The 22328-nt window shown below is 39.9% G+C and overlaps 1 protein-coding gene across 3 annotated transcripts in view; it reads left to right on the top strand.

Annotated features, from left to right (window-relative positions):
* Nbea (neurobeachin) overlaps positions 1 to 22328 on the top strand; it is a 525499-nt gene that overhangs the window by 334280 nt on the left and 168891 nt on the right. For 2 of the 3 annotated variants that reach the window (XM_060378339.1, XM_060378338.1), the window contains exon 39: positions 3513 to 3656. In XM_060378339.1, the coding sequence (XP_060234322.1) occupies positions 3513 to 3656 (144 nt within the window). Of the gene's footprint in view, positions 1 to 3512; positions 3657 to 6632; positions 6652 to 22328 lie in introns of those variants that run through there. The other variant, XM_060378340.1, reaches the window with a different exon arrangement.

Here is a 22328-nt window from a genome sequence, read left to right as displayed (position 1 = left end):
AAGAAGTGCATTTGTTCAACATGTCTTCTAAGACAGATGATCTCAAATAAATTCTCCTCTCAATCAGATTTTGATTTGTTAGGTGATAAACCAATTCTTTCTAAAGGACAGTGTTTACAAGCCTTGTAATGAGACAGCCCTCTGAGACCTTACCTCCTTTTGCTGTAATGTTGATGGATGAAACTCTAATTCATAAAGGATATTGTGATTGAAAAGCACCTTTAAATCTCATATACTCTAATCTAGACAAATGTTTGCTTCAGTTCCGCAAACTGCTAAGTTCGCTGGGTTGCTAGCTGGTAACCCTCCAGCAGGGATGAGCAGCGCTGTGTGTAGGTACCAATTCCTTTAGTAAATACCTTGAAAAGACTTGAGTATTTGCTGCTTCAAAGCTGGAAGTGAACAGACTCAAAGCTTGATATATTCCCAACTCACCTTCCTTCTCCAGCATGTTCGCATGGGGAGGTTTTTATTGTGGTAACAAAGAGTCACATAAAGCTGTGTTTGTTGTTGTTGTTATTGTTGTTGTTTTTTAACATGGCAGTGGTATAAGGAAAAAATTGCTTATTAGGTTGACAGAAACTTAAAGAGCTTTGTTACCTTAATGCTTCATTCCCATAAATTAACACATATCAGTGAAATTCTGGAACACGTGGGGAAATTTTGATTTAGAGATATCCAGGGATGACCTCTGTGCCTCATGAGGTTCACTCATTCAGGGTTTGTTAGTGCTTGCTCCTTAACAGGCAGTGTGCTAAGTGCTGGGAATACAGAGAGATGTGTGATTCCAGTCATCAAAGTGCTCCAGGCGTCTGTGGAGATAAACATGCAAGCAATTGCAGTACCAGGTGCCAGTCCTTCAGCTCAAAGGTTTATGAGGTATGGGAAGAACATAAGAGAATGAGTTGGCAGTTCAGAGAATCATGACAGGGGAATTGGTTTACACCTGCACTTCAGCAGGATTTGTGCGCACCAGACCCTTATGCTGCAGAGGTGGCATAGTGCAGAGGGCCAGCACACAAGAGATCCCACCTCCAATATGCAGCCAAAATTCTATCAGCCAGGACATCATACGGGGTTACTTAGGACAGATGTCTGAAGAAGAGAATTGTGATGGGCAACTAGAAAATCGAAGCGGAAAAAAGAAATAACCCTTACCTTGGGTAATAACATCAGCAGATACAAGAGGTCTGTGAGCACATAGCATTTTCCAGAAGCTAACCTTGACCCTGTGCTCCTGTGGAAAGTCGGAAGAAGGTGCTGTGAGGCTGGCAATGAGAGACTAAGAGGACTTGGTCAGCTGTGCCAAGGAGTGTAGGTTTTACCCTACAGTGTAAGTATTGCTGTGAGTGTTCACGACAGAGGATTAACAAAATGAAACAGGAATACTCAACATACTTGTATGATGACGTTTCTGAAAAATGTTGGCGGTATTATGAGCCAGGCATCTGTGAAAGCCTTCATACCAGGTAATAACTAAAGGTAGTGCAATGGTCAGTACCACACAAGATGAATCTTCAGGCTTTGACCTAAGCTGTTGGGGAGGAAAAAGAAGCTAGGTAGCACAGCTGGGTAGCACAGCTGGGGAAGGCATGGCTACTGTTATGCAAGTGAAGAGATGCCTGAGTTATTTATCATTATATTTGCATCTTTTGTTAAAGGAAGCAATCTCAAAATTTCTCGAATTAAGTTACTGCCCAACAAGCAAGGGATTGTAACTGTAGCTCTTCCTCAGACATTCCTGCTGTGTCGGGGAGGGGTTTGTATTGGGAACATTCCAGGCTCTGCCCTTCCCCTTATATTCCAGAAATAAGAATCACCCATGATCCAGTAAAAGAAATATCCCCATGCAACCCATTTAAAGTCTCCAGTGAGGCACTGGTTTGCAGTATTTGTCTCAAGTTTTCCTAAACACCCCAGCACTGTGTTCACCACGCTCTATAAGGGCTGCTGCCCAGGAGGGCTTGAGTGGCAGCATGTCCCTGTAGCTGGTGACACACTGCAGTCGTTCTGGTATAGCTGGCCTCTTCAGCATGTGTTTTTACTTTTTTGTGGCCTTTGAGTCAGTTTGTATTTAGCAAGTAGAATTGACTCCCTTGTCTATCAAAAGGAAAAAGAAAAAAAGAAAAGCTGCTTAGGGCAGGACAGGAAGAAGAAAAGAAGGGTAGAGAGTGGTCTCACATTCCGAGGGCAAACTTTACAGCACCTAGCTGTGCTTGCAGGAAGGCAGTTGAGTAACACCTGACTGACTGTTGAAAGGCCTGTGGAATGACCAAATAAATGTACTGTGAATTGCGTTGGCCCGGAGCTAAACATGCCCTGGAAGCAGCCTTGCCACCGACTCTGGCACTAAGCACAGCACCATCTCACAGGGCTGGCTTCGAGGAGGACATCCATTGCATGCAGCATCTCTCTAGTTAGTGCTGTGAGGCTCCACCCAGTGCTGTAAGAAGAACACAGTCTTTTCCTCCAACTTGGACTTCAAGGGACACAGACAAGATTGTGAGTGTTAGGCATAGCATTCCGTAGACTGCAGTGGTACGACACAGACATAGAGGTTTTTCTGTGTGGACTAGTACAGGTGTGCATGTTTGTGGTGTCTGGTTTGGTTGCAGTTTTAACAATGTGGGTGTGGCCACCCACAGCAGGTGTTGGAGAGTAACTGTGGAAATGCTTGTCAAGCAGTCACATCCAGGAGGAGCTCTAATGCACTCATTTCTAACCATTTGTCTGTTGACATGGAATTTCCTACATTTCCATTTTTCTTCTCATTTTGTGTGTTTTGCTCTGGCTTTACATTATTTTATATGCAAAAGCAGGATATAATTTCAGAAAATACATTTTTTTATTTTACTAATTGGTAAAGAAAGCAGTTTATTCTGTAGACTTATTGAGTATCATTCTACCTTCACCTGTAACTCCCAAGTTGACAGTTTCTTCACTCAGAAGTAAATACTCTCCTTTTCTCTTTATACCTATCTTATCTACTTTCAAAAATTAAATTGATTATTTAGTTATTCACATGACTATGATTATATAAATCAAGTTCTCAAATAACATGTATCAGAAAGCTGAATTTGAAGGGGGATACGGATATTTTGTAGAGCATTCATGAGTCTCTAATCAAAAGGAATGGGTTATAAACTGGGCCTAATAGAGCAGGCCTGTAATCTCCGGTACTCAGACCTGCTCGGGAGAATGACAAGTTCAAGGCCAGCCTTGGCAAGTCAGAGACCTGGTCTCAAAAAATATAAAGGCTGTGGGTAAAACACAGAGCATTGTAAAGAAATAGAAAGATGGACTGTAGGGCCACTGTTGGCCAGTAGTTTGCTTTGTCTACTTCCTCATCTGTAAAGTAAGGGAAAAAATCGCAAGCAAAATAAAGAAGTATTTTAAAGTTCTCTATTGTTGTAAAGAAATAGCAAACACAGCATAAAGAAAATGTTTATCTGATACCCATTAAATGCAAACACATTCATAATAACCTAAACTGCTATTTTGCTTGCACATAGGCACTGAAGAAGATGTAGTGAAGTCCAAGAAAGCATTCAGGAGCCAAGCAATCGTGAACCAGAACTCAGAGACTGAGCTAATGTTGGAAGGAGATGATGATGCGGTCAGCCTGCTCCAGGAGAAAGAAATTGACAACCTTGCAGGTACTTGTTAATTTCTTTCTGCTTCTTGTGAAGAACACATAAGCCACAGAACTCAAACTCTGTCACCTGGTGAAGAAATGTATGCCAGTGGTTGTCATGGTGCACATTCATATGGATGTTGCTAATTTAATGTCCTCAGTCTCTGGTATTGAAGCCAGGACTTCGAGCAGATGTGATTGCGAGACAATAAATAAGCAGCAGTACGTCTATGCAACAAGGAACGTGCTTTAAGCAGGAAAATAGTTCTGAGTACACATCCTCATGTAAAACTGTGCTGCTGCTGGGAGGTGGGAGAGGATGATGACTCCCTTGACTTTTGTGTCTCTCACCTGCCAACAGCCTAAATGGGCTATTCAGCAAGGTGAGCATGGGGTTTGCCAGCCCCTACAGGCTGAAGTATCTGGAATGTCTAGCTCTTGTTTTGCTCTGCCCTCACACTTCTAAACCCCTATGACTAACAGTTAATCTTCCTTGTCCACCTTCAACTTCTCTTTGTCCTGGTGGCCTGAGGCCAATTGAGAATAGAATCTGCCATAGCTTGACTGGAGTGGACATCTTAGAGGATCAGCTAATAACCTTTCAGGTATGATAAACGCAGGTCAGAAAGCGAAGACTAGAAATTGGGTACAGGCTTGGAGCATGCGTTGAGCCCAATAATCAGATTAGAGCTCATGTATTAGCTGGATATGGTGATATACTGCCATCTCAGCACTTGGCAAGAGGACCTCAAGTTAAAAACCAGCCTGGGCCCTGTACTAAAATTGGATTTCAAGCAAATGGCAACAAAACCGCCATGATCTCAGGCCTCTGGTTGAGCTTTCACCCCAGTTTGTCTTCAGCCCATACAACAGTGGAGCAGCTGGTAGCAGTGGAGCAGTGTGCTTCTGACCATCTTTCTGTTTGTAAGGGTGCACTTCTGTCTCCAGACCTACTGAAAGTGATCTGGGGTAGCTATATAGAAGCCTACAGTGACTTGCTCCTAGAGGGGAGATGTTATTATTTATTGCACAGAGGAGGTGGGCTCTCATCCTCCCACTTCTGGGTGAGGAATATACCATGCAAGGTTATTCTAGTGCCAGGTCCTGGAGATTACTGTTACTACATTACTGTATTGTGAAAACTGTGCTTCCTACTTCTAAAATCTATTTCCTGTTTCCTGAACCTAATACCCAGCATTTGTCTTTAATTCCAAAGTAAACTTGCAGGTGTGGGTTTTGGAAATGAAGGCCAACCAAGGCTGGTGCTTCATTTGACAGCAAGTGTGACTCCTTTCCTGGACTCACTCCTATTTCTGAGGTCATAGGACACTCAGAGATGTGATGTCTGACCTTGCCTTTCCTCATTCACCTGTGCTAACATATATGTTTCACCATTGTGTACTTTACTTTGCATTATCTGCACTTTGTTCCACTGAAAAAAGCTGACTCTAGTTTGCTGGCTATCCTGAAACTCATGCTAAATCTGCTCAGTATTAATATTAATCTGCCAATCACACAACATACAAAATAGTAGTAACTCTTCTGTGTTTCTGTCCTTTAATGGTAGCTAGATTTTAATTTCTGTCCCTAAAACAGTAAAAACATTAAGATCAGACACCTTAGAGCAAAAAGTACCCTTGAGATAATTTTTTTAATTTTTTATTGTTATTTCTTATTTAATATCATGTCAGTTTTACAGAATCATTGTATTTTTCTAATTATAACCCCTGCACAGATGTAGCCCATGGCAGCTCAGTGTCCATGTGGGTTCCCTGGTAAGGGGAACAGGGACTGTTTCTGACATGAACTCAGTATCTGGCTTTTTGATCACCTCCCCCTGAGTGGGGAGCAGCCTTACCAGGCCACAGAGGAGGACAATGAAGCCAGTCCTGATGAGCCCTGATAGGCTAAGGTCAGATGGAAGGGGAGGAGGACTGCCCCCATCAGTGGACTAAGGGAGGGGCATGAGAGGAGATGAGGGAGGAGGGTAGGATTGGGAGGGAATGAAGGAGGAGGCTACAGCCGGGATACAAAGTGAATAAATTGTAATTAAAAAATTACAGTGATTCTGAGACAAAGTATTAATAAAAGTCACTTAAAAATCAGATCATATAATTTTTAGCCATCTGTCCCTCAGGCCTCCTCTGGCTCCAGCCTTTCAGGCGATTTTTTTTTTTTTAACAAATATGCACTTGTCCATATCCACTGGGTCCTAACCCATCCTCTTTGTGTAGGATCATTATGTCTATCTGCAAAGGTTAGAGTGTATCCTAAAATACTGAGGATCATTGCCTAGTCCTCAGTGTTCATCTTTAAAACAGTTGCCCAAAGTGTCATTTGGAGCCTTGAATAGAGGAGAAAAGGAGTGAGAGGTGATAAACAGAAGCACACTTGCTGCTCTTACACAGGACCCAGGATCAATTCCCAGCGCTCACATGACAGCTCACAAGTTCCAGGAAACCCAACACCTTCGTACAGACATATATGCAGGCAAAGTACCAGCGCACATTTATTTAATAAAAATAAATTAATTTAAAGATTAAAAGAAGTGTCTCATCAAAAATACACAAGTAACTAGTAACCTGCTTCTGGACAGAGTCCACTGTCCTCTCCTCACAGAACCCTGCTCTGCCGACAGAGACACAGCTGAGGAGACAGCACTACACATGAAACTGTGAACCCAGTGCCCTTCCTTGTCACTCCATCTTGCCTTGTTCTAGCACAGTAGTACCTAGAGGTCTGTGAATATGCACAAGAGCTAGGAACAATAATTTTAGCTTCAATAATAGTCTACATGTTGCCTAACTCCATTCTAAAGTATTTTTAATCTATTTGTTTAATCCTTTTAAAAAGCACAGCTTTACTTGAATGTTGGCTGTTCATCATGTTTTCTTTATTGTTTGATAGTTCATGCTTTTAATAGAAATAATTGTTTGTAAAGTTCTATAGCTTTAATGTCACGTGATTTTCTTTTTCATTTTTAGTTCCCTTTCTTCCCAGGCTGTTCATCTCAAGAGGCAAGTTAAATGTGTGTAGCTACTAATCATTCAACTTACTGTGTCTGTAGCGAGCATCTAATAGGATTTTAATATACAAATATGTCAATCAACTAAGTAATTATTATATTATTAACACCTAACCTAATTTACTTTAATTGCTGTTTTAGTTTATAGCAATCCACCAAAGTGAATTAGCCCAAAGATTCCATATGTGCCTAAATATTTCATCTTACTAATTATATTTTTACTTGAAATACTGAAATAAATTAGTATAAGCTAGCTGAATTTAATCCAAAATGCCAGTTATTTTACTTGAAACTTAGCAAGTTGTTTCTGCAAAATTTTCAGTTAATAAAATTGAAGATTAACTCAAATTTATGTGAGTAGACAGGGGAATGATTGCACTCACCTGATAAAATGCCAACCCACTGGTACAATGTATTTCATTTCTCTTAAAAGACTATTACATGGATCTGGAGTGATATTTAAAAGCACTTTCTGGTTTTAGAAAGGCCCTGAGTTTGATTCTGATCACCTACATAAGGTGGTTCACAACCATCTGTATCTCTAACTTCGTGGAGTCATCGTAGTAAGAAACATGCCAGCATGAATGCAGACATGGTGCTGGAGAAGGAGCTGAGAGCTCTACATCAGGCAACAGAGAACACTGGCATGGCTTGAGCATCTGAAGCCTCAAAGCCCACAGTGAAGGACAGACTTCTTCCAACAAGGCCATACCTCCTAATGGTGCCATTCCCTCTGAGTCTATGAGAGCCATTTTCATTTAAACCACCACACATATATAAACAGAAAATAATAAGCCTTTTTAAAAAGGGGCGGGAAAGGAAGCTGGAGGCATGCTTGGGAGTTAAAAGCACTGGCTATTTTTGCACAGCACCGAGTTCAGCTCCTGCCTCACACTTGGCGGCTCACAGCTATCTGTGAGTCCAGTCCCAATGGGACTGGAGCCCTTTCAGCTCCCAGAAGCCCCGTGTTCATGAGGCACATGGTATATACAGGCATTTACATAGACACATAAAATAAAACTTATTTTTTAAACAGAGATTCGCATATGCTGAGTGACAGCAGAAATATTTTATATAGCCAAATTCCTTTATTCTTATGCCCAGAAATTTGGTATTACAAATTTAGGGAATTCTACTGTTAATAACAGTAATGATCTTTTGTTATCAGTTCTATAAGTTGTAACAGTTTTACTTGTTGTTTTATAAAAACCTTTTATTATCATCCTTTTAATATCTAATATCTAAGAAGATTTTCTTATAAGCCTAATGTTCAGACTTTTTTCACCAGAAATATTCTTTTTTTTCTCCTCATTCTACAACCTCTGTGACAAACCAAGATTCTCACTTCCCAATAAGAAAACTAGAAACTCATAGTAGCAAAAGTAAGGAAGTTAATTTTCTGAACTTGCAGAGTTGGGCATCACTCTAATGTGGCAGACATGCTGACTGAGTACAGAAAACAATTTATAAATGGGGCCTGGTTCATGCCCTTACCTCCCTCATTTGAATAATTAGGAGTGACAATCTTACCTGTCATCTAGATCTTATCCTTCCCTTGATCACTTAAACTTTTTCTTTTGTTCTACAAAAATTAGGTGTGGAATAATCCTTACATGTTACCTTCTGTTTATTTTAAAGCTTTTAGATACATGAGCTTGCAAGCAAGCCAGGCTGTTAGTGAGTTTGAATAAGGGGACAATTTGGCCGTGTGAGGAAGGTAAGGAATAGCTAGGCTAGCAGCCGTTCACAAGGTCAAGTGTTTTCTGCACATTTGCAGCTGGACTTTGATAAACTGCCTTGATGCACCTTTGAAAATGAAGTATCAGAGTCCATTTCCACACTTCTATCTCCTCTTAGATGGAACCCATCTCAGTTTTAGGTCTATTTAAAATAGTATTCATTGGCTAAGCTTGTAAGTCCTTTGAAATTTTAGGGCATTTCTTGAGAATAATTCTTTATATACATCACATACCAGTAATAAATTGATGCATATGCAATGCAAAATGATTTTTAGTAAATTTATATTACACACCATATCCACAAGCAGAACATTCCATTGCCCATAAATAAAGTTTGTGCTCCTTGGCCATCCTCCCTGTTTCTCTATTCTCTGCTGCATTTCTAGGCAAAAGCCGGTCTCCTTTCTTCCTCCATTTTTGTCTGCCTGTGCATTCTGTATGGGGACTACGACAGTACTTTGTGTCTGTCTGCTTTCACTCAGCCCAGGGTTGTTGGAGTTGGTCTGTGGTGGAGCATATCTGTCTTTTCTGTAAGGACTGTTCCCTTGTGCATCAACTACATTATTTTGTCTGTTTGCTGGTTGGGGGCATTTGTGTCCTTTCACTTTTGGACTGTTTGTAATGGTGGTGCACAAGGTTTTATGTACATGGTATTTTATTTCTGGATATATCTGCCTAAAACAGTAACTCTGCTTATTTAGACTGCCAGATATTTGCCAAAGAGGCTGTGCCATTGTGCATTGCCTTTGTAGTTTGGGTTCCAGTTCTTCACATCTGTTATCTGGAGGCCACATAGGACCCGAAATGGAGATGTCTTTCCTCTCACACCACAGTACTTAAAGGCTGTGCACTGTCGTTCTTTAAACCATGAGGAAATCTGCTAACTCTCTTACTTACAAGGCCCTTAATGAACTTATGGCAAACTTTAGTAATTAGGAGAGCCAAGACTTTTGACAAATCAATGTATGCCTCCAAAAGATAAGCCTCATTTTAAGCCACAGAAATAAAATATTGGGGCTTGACTTGAAAATGAAGTACTCCGTTCATTTCTTGGCTCTTCCACAGAGGGAAACTTTTTGTTCCTTCTTTTTAATTAAAATAGATAATTTTCTCATACAGTTCCTCCTTCCTTCCATCCAGATCCACTCCCTTTCTCTCTTTAGAAAAAAGCTGGCTTCTAAGAGATAACAACAAAATATAACAAAATAAAATATAAGAAGATAAAACAAAAATCATCACATCAATGTTGGACAAAGCAAACCAGAGGAAAAGAACCCCAAGAGATGGCACAAGAGTCAGAGAGCCACTCATTCACATACTCAGGAGTCCCATAAAAATACGAAACTGAAAGCTGTAAAACATATGCAGAGGACCTGGTAAAGACCTGTGCAAGCCCTGAGCTTCCTCTTTCAGTCTTTGTGAGTTCGTATGTGTTTTGCTCAGTTAATTAAGAAGGCCTCTTTGTCTTGGTGTCCTTCATCCTCTCCAATTCTCACTCGTTCCACATTGTCTTCTGTGGGGTTCTCTGAGTTCTGAGGAGGTGTTTCTGATAAAGACATCCATTTATAGTTGTCTGTCAAGGTATGTCTCCTCTCTCTCTTTCTCTATAATATATCTGTCTGTAGGTCTCTGTATTTGTTTCCCCACTGTAGGAGCAATCTTCTCTGATGATGGCTGAATTTGGCACTGATCTAGGAGTATAGCAGAATATCATTACAAGTTATTTTATTGTTACCTTTGTGTGTGTGTGTGTGTGTGTGTGTGTGTGTGTGTGTGTGTGTGAGACGCTTTCACACTAGGGTTAGGGGGCACGCATACACCAATAGTATTTAGGTTTACCCTAGGTCTGTGGGCTCTCTAGTCTCTGGATCTTGGTCTGGACTATCTAGTCTCCGAATCCTGGTCTGGGCTATCTAGTCTCTGGATCTTGGTCACCCAAGCAGTACCAGGTATGGGTTCCAGCTCATAAAGAGGGCCTTAGGTCAGATCATACATTGGTTAGCAACTCCAAGCTTTTGCCCACCATTGCTCTAACATATTTTTTAAGCCACACAGATTGTAGATCAGATGTTTTGTGGCTGGGCTGGTGGTTAAGTTTCCTTTTCGGTAGCCTGTGTAGTACCTCCCTATACCAGAGAGACATAGCCTTCAAATGTAAATCGTCTAGTAGGCACCAGCTTGACTCTCCATGTTCAGTTAACTGTATGGGTGTTGTCTTCCGCAATGGGGCCTCGATGTCAATTTGTGAAAAGTTACCTATTGTCTCTGCCTGGTTTGTTTGGGGATTTCCAAGGGACCCCATTGGCCAACAGCTCAATTGGGTATTAACTATACGGGAGACTTTATTTAGTGACAAAAGATATCAAGTTGAGACTTTGTTTCCATTATTATTTGAAGACTACACTGAGATTGCCTTAATATATTTTAGGAAGTTTCCACTGTACCAGGTTTCCATACCAAATCTCAAATGCTCTTCAATTCTGGCTGACTGTCCCTGCATTCTCTCCCTCAACCCCGTTTTCCTCTCCCTCCCCACATGATCCTCCTGTTCCCACCCCTTCACCACCACCATTAGACCCTAAAGTCTGTTCTATTTTCCTGTCCCAGGAAAATCCATGTACCTTCCCTCGTTCCTTCCTCTATACCTAATCTCTCTGGGCCTATGGACTATACCTCAGTTATAATTTATTTAGTGGCTTACACTTATATATAAGCAAATACATACTAGATTGATCTTCTGTAACTGGGTTACCTTACTCACAAAGATTCTTTTTTTCTAGTTCTGCTCATTTGCCTAAAAATTTTATGTCATTTTTTTCTTCAGTAATTTTTGACCATTTTATTTTTTAAAAAAATTATTTGTTCTCTCATACACCTTGACCAGAGGTGTAAGTAACCTATTGTCTCCCTACACTCCTCCCAGTTTCCAAACCATGTCTTCCATTTCTCTTCAATAAAGAGCAGGCCACCAGGGATATCTACCAAACACAGGATAACAAGTTACAATAAGTCTAGGCACAAACCCTCATATCAAGGCTGGACAATGCAACCCAGTAGGAGAAAAAAGTTCCCAGAAACAGGCAAAAGAGTCTATAAAGCTACACAAATGTAACATATGTGCAGAGGACCTAGTCCAGCCTGATACAGGCTCCATGGTTGCTGCTTCACTCTCTTATGAGCCCTGCTTAGTTGATTCTGTAGGCATGTTCTTGTAGCATCTTATGATACCCTCAACTATCCCTCCCCTCCTCTGTAGGGTTCCCCAAGCTCTGTCTAAATATTTGGCTGTGGGTCTCTGCATTGCTCCCATTCATTGCTGGGTGAAGCCTCTCTGATGACAGTTGGGGCTAGGCACCAATCTGTTTTTCTGGTTGTCATGGCCTGCAAGATGAAATTTTTAAAAGTTTAGCAATATTCCATTGTGTAAACAAAGTACTACATTTATTGACCCATTCTGTTGAACTTCTAGGGTTTTTTTTTTTTTTTTTTCCAGCTTCAGGTTGTTTTGAATAAATCAGCAATGAGCATAGTTGAGCCAGTGTCCTTGTGGTAGAATGAAGCGTCCTTTGTGTATATGGCCCAGGGTGGTATAACTGGATCTTGAGGTAGATCTGTTCTTTTAGTGAATTTGGATAAGCGTTTATCAATTTTATTGATTTCTTTTTCAAGGAGCCTACTGTGGACTCTGTTTCATTGATTCTTTGTATTGTCCTCTTTGTTTCTATTTTGTTGATTTTGGCCCTGAGTTTATTTCTTGCCATGTACTGCTTTTCATATGCTTTATTCTTATTTTGTTCTAGAGCTTTTAGGTGTGCTATTAAATTGCTAGTGTGAGGTATCTCCAGGGTTTTAATGTAGGTACTCAGTGATATGAACTTGCCTCTTAGAGCCACTTTCATTGTGTCCCTTAAATTTGGGTATGTTGTGCATTAATTTTCATTCAATTCTAGAAATTCTTTAATTTCCTTCTTGACCCATTTTTCTGTCAGTAGAGAATTATTCAGTTTCCAGGAGTTTATAAGCTTTCTGTTGTTTCTTTCATTGATATCTATATTTAATCCATGGTAGTCTGATAGGATGCAAGGAGTTAGTTCAGTTTTCTTACATCTCTTGAGACTTGCTTTTTGTCCAAGTATGTGGTCAGTCTTCAAGAAAGTTCCATTAGGTACAGAAAAAGAAGTATATTCTTTTGTGTTTGAGTGTGTTCTGTAAATACATTAAATCTATTTGGTTTATAAAGTCTGTTAGCTCCAGAATGTTCCTGTTTAGTTTCTGTCTGGATTACCTGTCTATTGGTAAGAGTGGGATATTGAAATCTCCCACTGTGTGTGCAGGGTCAATATGTTATTTAAGCTGTGGTAGTGTTTCTTTTACAAACTTGGGTGCCCTTGAGTTTGGTACATAGATGTTAAGAATTAAATGTCATCTTGTTGGAGTTTTCCTTTGATGAGTATGTAATGTCCTTCCTATCCCTTCTGATTAGGTCTGCTTACTTGGAATACCTTTCCCTAGCCCTTTACCCTAAAATGATGTATATCCTTAATGCTAAGGCATGTTCTTGGATGCAGCAGAAGGATGGATCCTGTTTTCATATTCATTCTGTTAGTCTTTGTCTTTTTGTTAGGGAATTGAGGCCATTGATACTGAGAGATACAAATGACCAATGATTGTTGAATCCTGTGATTTTGGTGGTGGTGGTGGTGGTAGTGATGGTGGGGTGCTTCCCTTCTTTTGATTTTTCTGGTGTGAGATTGTTTATTCCCCGTGTTTTAATGATTATTGATTATTGTAGTTTTCCTTCCAGCATCTTCTGTAGGGCAGGATTTGTGGATAAATAGTTTAAATTTGGCCTTATCATGGAATATCTTACTTTTTTCCATCTATTATGATTGAAAGTTTTGCTGGGTATAATATTCTGGGCAGACATCTGTGATCTCTTAGATCTCTAGACATCTGTCGAGGCCTTTCTAGCTTTTAAAGTCTCCATTGAGAAGTCAGGTGTAATTCTAATAAGTCTGCCTTCGTATGTTACTTGATTTTTTTCCCCTTACCACATTCAATATTCTTTCTTTGTTCCATACATTTAGTGTTTTAATTATTATGTGGCGGAGGGGGGCTTTCTTTTCTGGTCCAATCTGCTTGGTGTTCTGTATGCCTCTTGTACCTTTATAGGTATCTCCTTCTTTAGATTAGAAAATTTTTCTTCTATGATTTTTTTGAAAATATTTTCTCTGGTCCTTTGGTCTTCTCCTTCCTCTGTTTCCATTATTCTTGGGTTTTTGTCTTTCAGTAGTGTCCCAGATTTCCTGGATGTTTTGTATCAGGTGTTTTTTAGACTTAACATTTTCTTTGATCTTTGTATTCCTTTCTTCTGTGGTGTCTTCAATACCTGAAATTCTCTTTTTTATCTCTTGTATGATGTTGGTGAAATTTGCCTGTGTAATTCTTGTTGGAATTCATAATTTTTTTTCATTTCCAGAATTCCCTCAACTTGTATTTTCTTTACTGATTCTATTTCCATTTTTTATATTTTATATATTCCAGTTTTATCCATTTCCTTACTCTGTGTTTTCCTGGATTGTTCTAAGGGATTTATGCATTTCCTTCCAATGTTTGTTTATATTTTTCTAAGTTTCCTCTTTAAAGACCTCTATCATCTTCATAAAGCTGTTTTAAGCTCTTTTTCTGGTGCTTCAGATATATTGGAATATTCAGGGTCTGCTGTGGTAGGGATTGTTGAGTCCTAGAAGAGACATTTGTCCTGGCTGTTATTGTGTTTTTATGCTGGCTTCTAGCATAGGTCTAAGTGCTGATGCCTGGATTTGTCTTTATCGGGTGGATGTTTTGTGTTTTGATGTATGTTTTTTCTCCAGATTTTAGGATGACTGTGTGTTGCCTGGTATGAAATTTTCTGTGGCTCTGATAGTGTAACCACTGGGCTTTCCAGGTAAAATGTGTTTCCGAGTATTGTGAGCTGACACTTAGGAATAGGATAGGCTAGAGGTCTGAAGGGGGTGTTCACAGGAGACAGGGGAGCAGAGTGTCTACCAAGATCTCCTTGGAATGAGGGTTGACAGTGAAGAGAAGTCACCTCCGAAGGTCTGCTGTAGTGCTGCATCTGAGTCTAAGGGATTGTATCTGGAGGAACAGAAATGGGGAAGATCTACAGTTAGTTTACCTGGCTTCCTGGTAGGAGTAGTCTTAGGATCTGCGTTAAAGCAATGAGTGGGGGAGTGAAGTTAGAAAGAGAAGGCTTGTAGGATCCACATGAAACATGGACCATGAGGAGAAGATGGCTGCAGCAGGATTCCTGTTGCACTTAGCTTACCTGTTTCACTGCTCAGCTGGTGTATTCACAGGAAATGCTGCTGGTATTGGAGGATGAGATAATGAGTTGGGGTAAGGAAGCTTAGAGGAGAAGATCTTTGTGATCAGCTGAGGATGGGGTCGTGGAGAAGGGAAGTTCTTCTACAGAGCTGGGGATGAGATGGAGGAACTGGATGTGGAGGAGCAGAAGTGAAGATCTTCAATCAGCCTGCCTGCTTCCCTGGCAGGAGCTCAGGATACGGAAACTTAAAGCCAACCTCATCTTCTCTTCCTGACTGCTGCTAATTATGTCCTTATTAACTGAGTGGCTCTAAAGGTTTTCATAATTATAAGGCCAAGATAGCAATGCTGCTCTCAATTAAGAAATGTTCCTTTATCTCATAGAACGTGTGTTCTAAAACCAATAGATTAAAATGATACTTTGAATGCTTTTTTTAAAGAGCAGTAAATATTTTTAAATAGCAGTGCCAGGACAGGGATGTTATATTGTCCAGGCTTCTTACATAGATTTTGTTTTTCAAAGTAAGAGATTTATAATCTTTTATACAAGTACTTTTACACATGCTCCTCTCTCTTACAATAACTGAAATTCAAGGGGAAAGACAAAAATAAGAATGCACCTAATAGGATATGTGCTGGGTCCCAGGACTTGTCACCTGCTTTCTGAAAACAAGATCTGTGGCGTTTATTCAGTGTTCTGACAGAGAGATGGTTTCCAGGAAATAGGCGACACATGGAAAAAGTGGGAAACTACAACTCTAGGAAAATAAAATAAAGGAAACAAAATAATTCTACAGCCGACGAGTTAAGTGAATTTGGTTATTGAAACAAATCGGAAGCACAGATTTATTTAACTGCTGCATGGACTAGGGAAAGAAGGCACTGCTGTTCCACACTTGTACAGGTTCCTCTGTCCAGGTGCCGCTGCCAGGTCTGCCCGTCCCATGCAGCAGCTCTTGCATGATGAACAGAGTGCATGTGTCTTACCAGCACACATATTCATTCAAAATTCTTGCATATGTATTTTTCATGTAATCTTAGTTATAGATTTTAACTAGAGTTAATTTACTGACACTTGTATTCAGAGAAAGATGTCTCTTAGACGTTCTGGATCCTGTAAGATGTATTTTATTCAGGATTCCTCCCACCCCATTTTGAAACGCATGTGTATTTCAGGGGAAATTTAATCCATATGTTCCTGACTCACTCACACTTAACTCATCAAAACGTTGTTTGGTAAAAGCTATTTGATGTTGGGAAAGCCTTATGAGACTTCCTAAGTCTTTTTTTCTTTCTCTTTGAATTAGGAAGTTGCTTTGCCAGTCATAAATAGCATACCCAAAGGGCTCACATTCAGCCTCAAACAAAATTCACCAGTTCCTTAGAGATGGCATTCACATCCCCATTTCTTACAAAAACTAAAATATTCAACTTTTTTTTTTTTACATATATTCATTACGGAGTTGTAAAATAAAAGCTCCATCTTGACTACCTGGTGCTATTTGATTCTTGTCATTATTTTCACAAAATCAACAAGCTGATGTAGACCTGCAGGCATTTTATTGTAGCTATTGTCCTATGTTTCCAAAAATATATGTCCTCTTCAACCATGAATCCTGTAGTCTACAAAACATATTTAAAGTACCCTTAATAACAGCCCTGCTAACATGACTGTAAAGTTTAAACAATAATAACAGAATACAATTCAACTATGTCCATTAGACATTACCTACACTTCAAATCATATACAGCATCTTCATATTTTTCTTATTTTAAGAATAAGCCATCCTTTGTTATGGTCAAGTGTCTTATAAATCCCAGTAGTAAGATCTTTTCTAATACATTGTTTTTGTTGAAATATAACTTTGTTTTCATGTCTTCCTCCGTATACAGAATTTCTAAGAATTTATTGTCATACCAAAACTAGGGCAGCAATCACCTAACTCATCGTTAGACTGTGGCTCTCTGTGTATGGGGCACCAAGCTTTCACACATTACTGGTTTTAGACAGAACATGAATGAAGATAGTAATTGCCTAGTAGAAGTATGTGAATTTTGTCGTTTGATACACTTGGAGGAAAATGTGAGATAAAAGAACTGCTTCCCAGTGAACAGATTGTTCACACTAGCATCTTGGAGCAAAGGAGAGGGATTGGTCTCCATTATCACACCCAGAAGTGCCCTGCACCTTTCTCTGAGAGACATTAGCGATACTGAAAAGCTTAGGTGAAAGACCCTGTTTGCTTAGAATAGTGCTGTACAACGGATGAGCAAGTCTTTCTTCATGTTGATGATGCCTTGAACCGTTTTGTTCCTGTAACTTGATGCTGCATATGGAAACCAGAGCCTGCAGAAAGTCCATAATCAGTTAGCCATAATCAGTTAGCCTTCAGTACAAGCAGATTACTCCAGCAGAATGTGCTCTGTTGGTGCAGACAAACAAGACTGGGGACATGGGGACTAGGGACATGCTTAGAGGTTAAGAGTCTTGCTGCCTCTCCTGAGAACCTGAGTGTTCCGGTTCCCAGCAGCCACAATGACTCACAGTGGCCTATTAACTTCAGCCCAGGGGTCCCAACTCTCCCTGCTGGCCTCCCTAGACACCCACTGGAATATTGCATACACTCACAAAGATACACATGTATGCATAATTTTTAAATGAATAAAGATTTAATTGATTTATAGATAAAGAAAAAGAAAACAAATCTATACATTTTTAATCTATAAAAGAAAGTGAGTTCAAATGAATTTGCTGTCTAAATATTGTTAATTTTTTTTCAGGCAAAATATTCAGACAATTTTATAGTGACTGCAGTATTCTTTGGTTTATTATCATTATTATTATTCAAAAGTTAAGTTTTTCTTATATTTTATATCACTCGCTCATCCACCAGCTAAGAACAGCCAAAGTGCTTTTCTTATTTAGCTTGTATGCGATCAAGAATTCAAAAAGAAACTGAAAAACAGATAAATCCTGTATCTGAATTTTGGAGTTGAGACAGTGGTCTCCACTTACCAAACAATATTTTCTGAGAAAAAAGAGAGTGATGTAGACAAGTAGTAAATGCAGATGGGAGACAAGATTACCATTTACTAAGAGGAGACAGTGTGATAGACTGAGAACTGACAGTCTGTGCCTTAGAATGCATACTGGAATTGCAGCAATGGAAACACTGATTCACCAGCTCAGCCTAGAGACTTGGGGCCAAAATTTAAATCTACTTTTCTTTGTTTTCAGATACCTTTATTCATTTCCTTACATCACTGTTGTTCTTTGTTTTTGTTTTGTTGTTTAACTTTTCCGTTGGTTAACAAATCAATTAAGTGGATTATTGCCATATTTATTGTAAAGTAGATTTAAAAAACAGAAGGAGTAGGGGACCAGCATGATGGCTCAGTAGATTAAGACACTTGCCACCAATCTTGACACCCTGAGTTCAGTCTCTAAAACTGACATCGTGAAAGACAAGAATGAATTCTGACAAGCTGTCCTCTAACCTCCACATGTATACCATGGGGTGTGTGCACACGCGAGCGCACACACACTCACACACGTAAATAGTGTAATTACTTTATGAAGAGAGAAAAGAATAGTTTACAATAGGTGAGCCAGAATTATACTACAGTAAAGGCAAGAACTGAAGGACATGTGGGGCATTAGCCACCACTTTCCAATCCTGACTCTGGCTTCATTAGAGTTGGACACTTTTTATATGTAAGCCATGATGGTACATGGAATAAAAACACAGATGGTAGCATTCCTGTTCTGGAGGACCTGTCTGTTGGGCCAGGTCTGAGGGCCAGATCTGTTGGAGTTACAAGATTTTCAAAGGGATATTAATGATCTAAAGTTAGAGAGCAAAGTTAGGCTCGGAGTTCACAATTTAAACCACTGAGGTCGCCAAGGAAATGGATAATATAGAGAGCGGAGAGCCTCAGACCAGCTGCAGAGCTCCAAGAAACAGCAGGCTTCCGGGCCAGTGAAGGGAGCTGTCAACAACACTGCAGAGGCCAAGCCAGAAGGCAGCAGGACCGTCCTGTGCCATGGGCGTCAAAGCACTGCTTCAGCAATTTCAACCTGATGTTCTTTGGAATACAGGTATTTTTAAAGGCACAAGCACAAACAATCCTCTAGGAAAGTGTGTCTGAAACATTGTGGCAAAATCCAAAGGAAACACGGTTCTGTTTTGTAACTCTTGAGTGCTTGCTCTTATTAATTATAGTACATTTCCCAAACACCCTGGCAACAGGCCAGGTGGGAGTGTAGCCAAAAGAACTGAAACAGAAGAGAAAAAGTGATGTTTAACCTTGGCGGGCCTGGAGAGGGCACAGATAAGACAGAAGCTGCGGTGGCAGGGGAAAGTGACACCAAGCACACGGGCAGAGAGCAGCTGGCTTGCTCAGGAAGGAAGAAATCATTTCCAGAAAATGGACAAAAAGGCGATAACCATAAGTTGAGCGCAGAAATCCTTCAGATAGAGGAAGACCTCAAGACAAGTTTTAAGGAAATATTTAAGTTTTCTTAAAAGTATGAATATTATAAACCAGGACGGATGATTATAAAGCAGTGGTTCTCAACTTATGGTCACAACCCTTTGGGATCACATAGTAGATATTTACATTACGATTCATAACAGTAGCAAAATTACAGTTATGAAATAGCAACAGGATAGTTTTGTGTTTGGGAGCTGCCATAGCATGAAGAACTGTGTTAAAGGGTTGAAGCATTAGGAAGGTTGAGAACCTTTCCTGAGAAGAGGCCCAGTGTTTACCAGCCTTCTCAAAGGGGTATGTGCAGCCTCCCCGCAAAAAGGCCCAGAACCACTGTTGTACCCTAAACTGCCATCCTCTAAACAGATCTGATACCCAAAGCTATGGATGCTTTCCCAGTGTGATCTCCCACTGCTCCCCGTTCCTTAGCCAGCTCTCCAGCCAGAGATGTTTCAGGCTCATGCCATTTGCAGCCGTGTCTTCATCCCTACCACTCTCCCTCACAGGATTTGCCATCATAGCCGTACTTCACAGCTCATGCAGTTGCTCTTCTGAAGTGCCATGCCCACCACCTCCGCCCTGAGTGAAAATTGTTACACTGCCAGGGATGTCTGTAGGGTTCTTCACTGCCTCTTCTTTGATAGCAGGCAGTACACATAGGGTACTTAACTTTGTATGTATGAATCCTACCTTTGCTATGGACTAGTTGAAGGACCTTTCTAAGCTACCTTTTCTCATCTGTAGATTGGGAACCACACCAGTAGCTGACAGACATGGTTGTTGAAAAGAATAAACAATATTAATTCGTGTGCTGTGCTTCATGCAATGCTCAGAGGGGCTCTTCTCTCTATGGAATAATTATCCATACACATTTCTTTTTTTAACCCCATACTATAAGGTCATTCTTTATGAAATTCATGCCAAATACATTACTGTATTCCCTCTGGTTCCCAAAAGAATACAACACACAGTCATTAATTTTTGTTGATTGCATGAATGAAAGGATGCTAGTTAATGCCTCCGCATCTAATTTACAAAGAAAGAACAAAATGCATGCTAAGAAAAATGTGTCAGTTATAAAATTATGCCATTTTGATGAATAATATATATGGGGTGTAAATAGAATAATCAAGTATAATTCCCATTGGATTTTAGTATAGTTTTAAATTTTTGTTTTCTCAAGGATTTAGTCTCTTTTGTGCTGTTAAAGGACAATTTGAAATAAAACATAAAAAATATCTGCTATTTTAAGTAACTTTTACTTTGAAATACAAATGAAACAGTGGTTATGTATAATTTTCTGTATTCTAGTCCATAAATGCACAGTGCATTCTATGAGTGAATTCTGCATTCAGTGAAGAAAACATGCCCATCTTCAGGTTGTATATATATTTGAGCAGGAGGAACAGATCAACAATATGTTCAGTACCTCAAAAAAGAGCTGCAATGGAAATGTGCCAGGAGCCCTGGGAATCGTAAGTCTAGCATGAGCCCAAACTAGAGTCCAGAGACGTAAGCCTCCTGCTCCTGCAGATCTAAATCACATCCTCTGGTTTATTCACACATCATGTCTAGTAGGAATTTACTCTTCCCAGATACAAAATGACATCCTGGTGCTGTAAAAGAGTCCCAATTTTAGAGAATGAAAGATGTCTCCCATATGTCGAACTAAAGGTAATATAACTGGAAACACAAATCTCATCCGTATTACCTGGGAGAGCAAATTATCACGTGAGCTCCAAAACAATCACTGCTTTCCAGTAAAGTTTGTGTTCCAGACATCTCAGTGCTGTGTTAGCTGAACTATATGCTTTTTAAAGTTTTTCTTCTAATAGTCATTGCAGAAAGTACACTTTTTTTTTCAGCACAAAGTATTTACCTGTTTTACAAATGACTTGGGGAATATACGTGAACGGATAAGGTTAGAGTCTACCAGATTGTCTCTTGAAACCTAAGATGATTCAGTGCAAGCATACTAAGTAAGGTGGGGTTTAGGTAACATTAGTATCAAGTAGGTTCTCGGCCACATTAAACAAACGTTATGGTACAGTGCAATCTTAAGTTGCTTGTTATGAAAGATGTCTTGCATTTTTTTCCACATCTGTCTGTTTCATACTGCAGTAAGTTGACTTGTTCAAGAGATAGATTTACTAAGGACTCTAAAAAGTAATGCATTTTCCTACCCATTAAATAGTCATCTGGGGAAACTAGGGAAATGTGGAGATAACCTATTATTCTTAATCTCAATCTTTAAGACAGATGGAACTCAAGAAGTCACAGAGGAGTATCAGAGGCCACTTTCTGGGTACAGGCTGGTTATACCTGTAGTGGGACCGTTTGGGAGCACTATGTAATGAGGGTTCCGGGGGGGGGGGAATGTTGCTAAAATTGACATATGCAACCATTGAGGAATATTCTGTGAGTTGTTGGAGTCATTTTCTGATTCAAGCAGAAATGCCCTGTGAAGTTTTAGATATGTTGAAAATGTCCATATATTTTGCACAGCTATCAATATTCTCTGTAAAACATTCAGCGTCTCCTCCTGAGACATTGAAAATACCTAAAGCACAAAGAACTTCCCTGATGATAGAAATCTAAGATTCTCTCAGGATTTTTCTGGGACATCTCCCTTCTCCTAGTCACATATACAAATGCAAACACTCCCACTTTCTTCTGTTTTCCATTTCTTTTAAATGTTTTAAATTATGTGTGTCTGTGTGTAGGTCTGTGCACCTGAGTACTGGTGTCCTTGGAGGCCAGAAGACAGTGTTGGATCTCCTGAGGCTGGAGTTAGAGGTGATTGTGTGTCACCTGCTGGAAGTGCTAGAATCCAAAAGCAGGACCTCTAAAAAAGCAATGTGCACCCTTAAGCCCGAGTCCTCGCTCCAGCTCACCTCTACTTGTTTCCTGTTGGTGTTGGTCGTTGATTGAGGGTTCCTTTGTGGGGCCCTGCCTTACCCGGAACTTACCCTGTAGAGCAGACTAACATCAAACTCAGAGATCCCCTGCCTCTGCCTCCCGAGTGTTGGTACTTACCTCTACTTTCTTCCCTTTTATTTGTTTGTTTATTTATTTATATTAATTACAGTTTACTTACTTTGCCTCTACATCT

The sequence above is a fragment of the Meriones unguiculatus genome, chromosome 2, assembly GCF_030254825.1.
Source record: "Meriones unguiculatus strain TT.TT164.6M chromosome 2, Bangor_MerUng_6.1, whole genome shotgun sequence".
NCBI classification, from domain to species: Eukaryota; Metazoa; Chordata; class Mammalia; order Rodentia; family Muridae; genus Meriones; species Meriones unguiculatus.
This window is presented reverse-complemented; position numbering and strand designations above follow the sequence as displayed.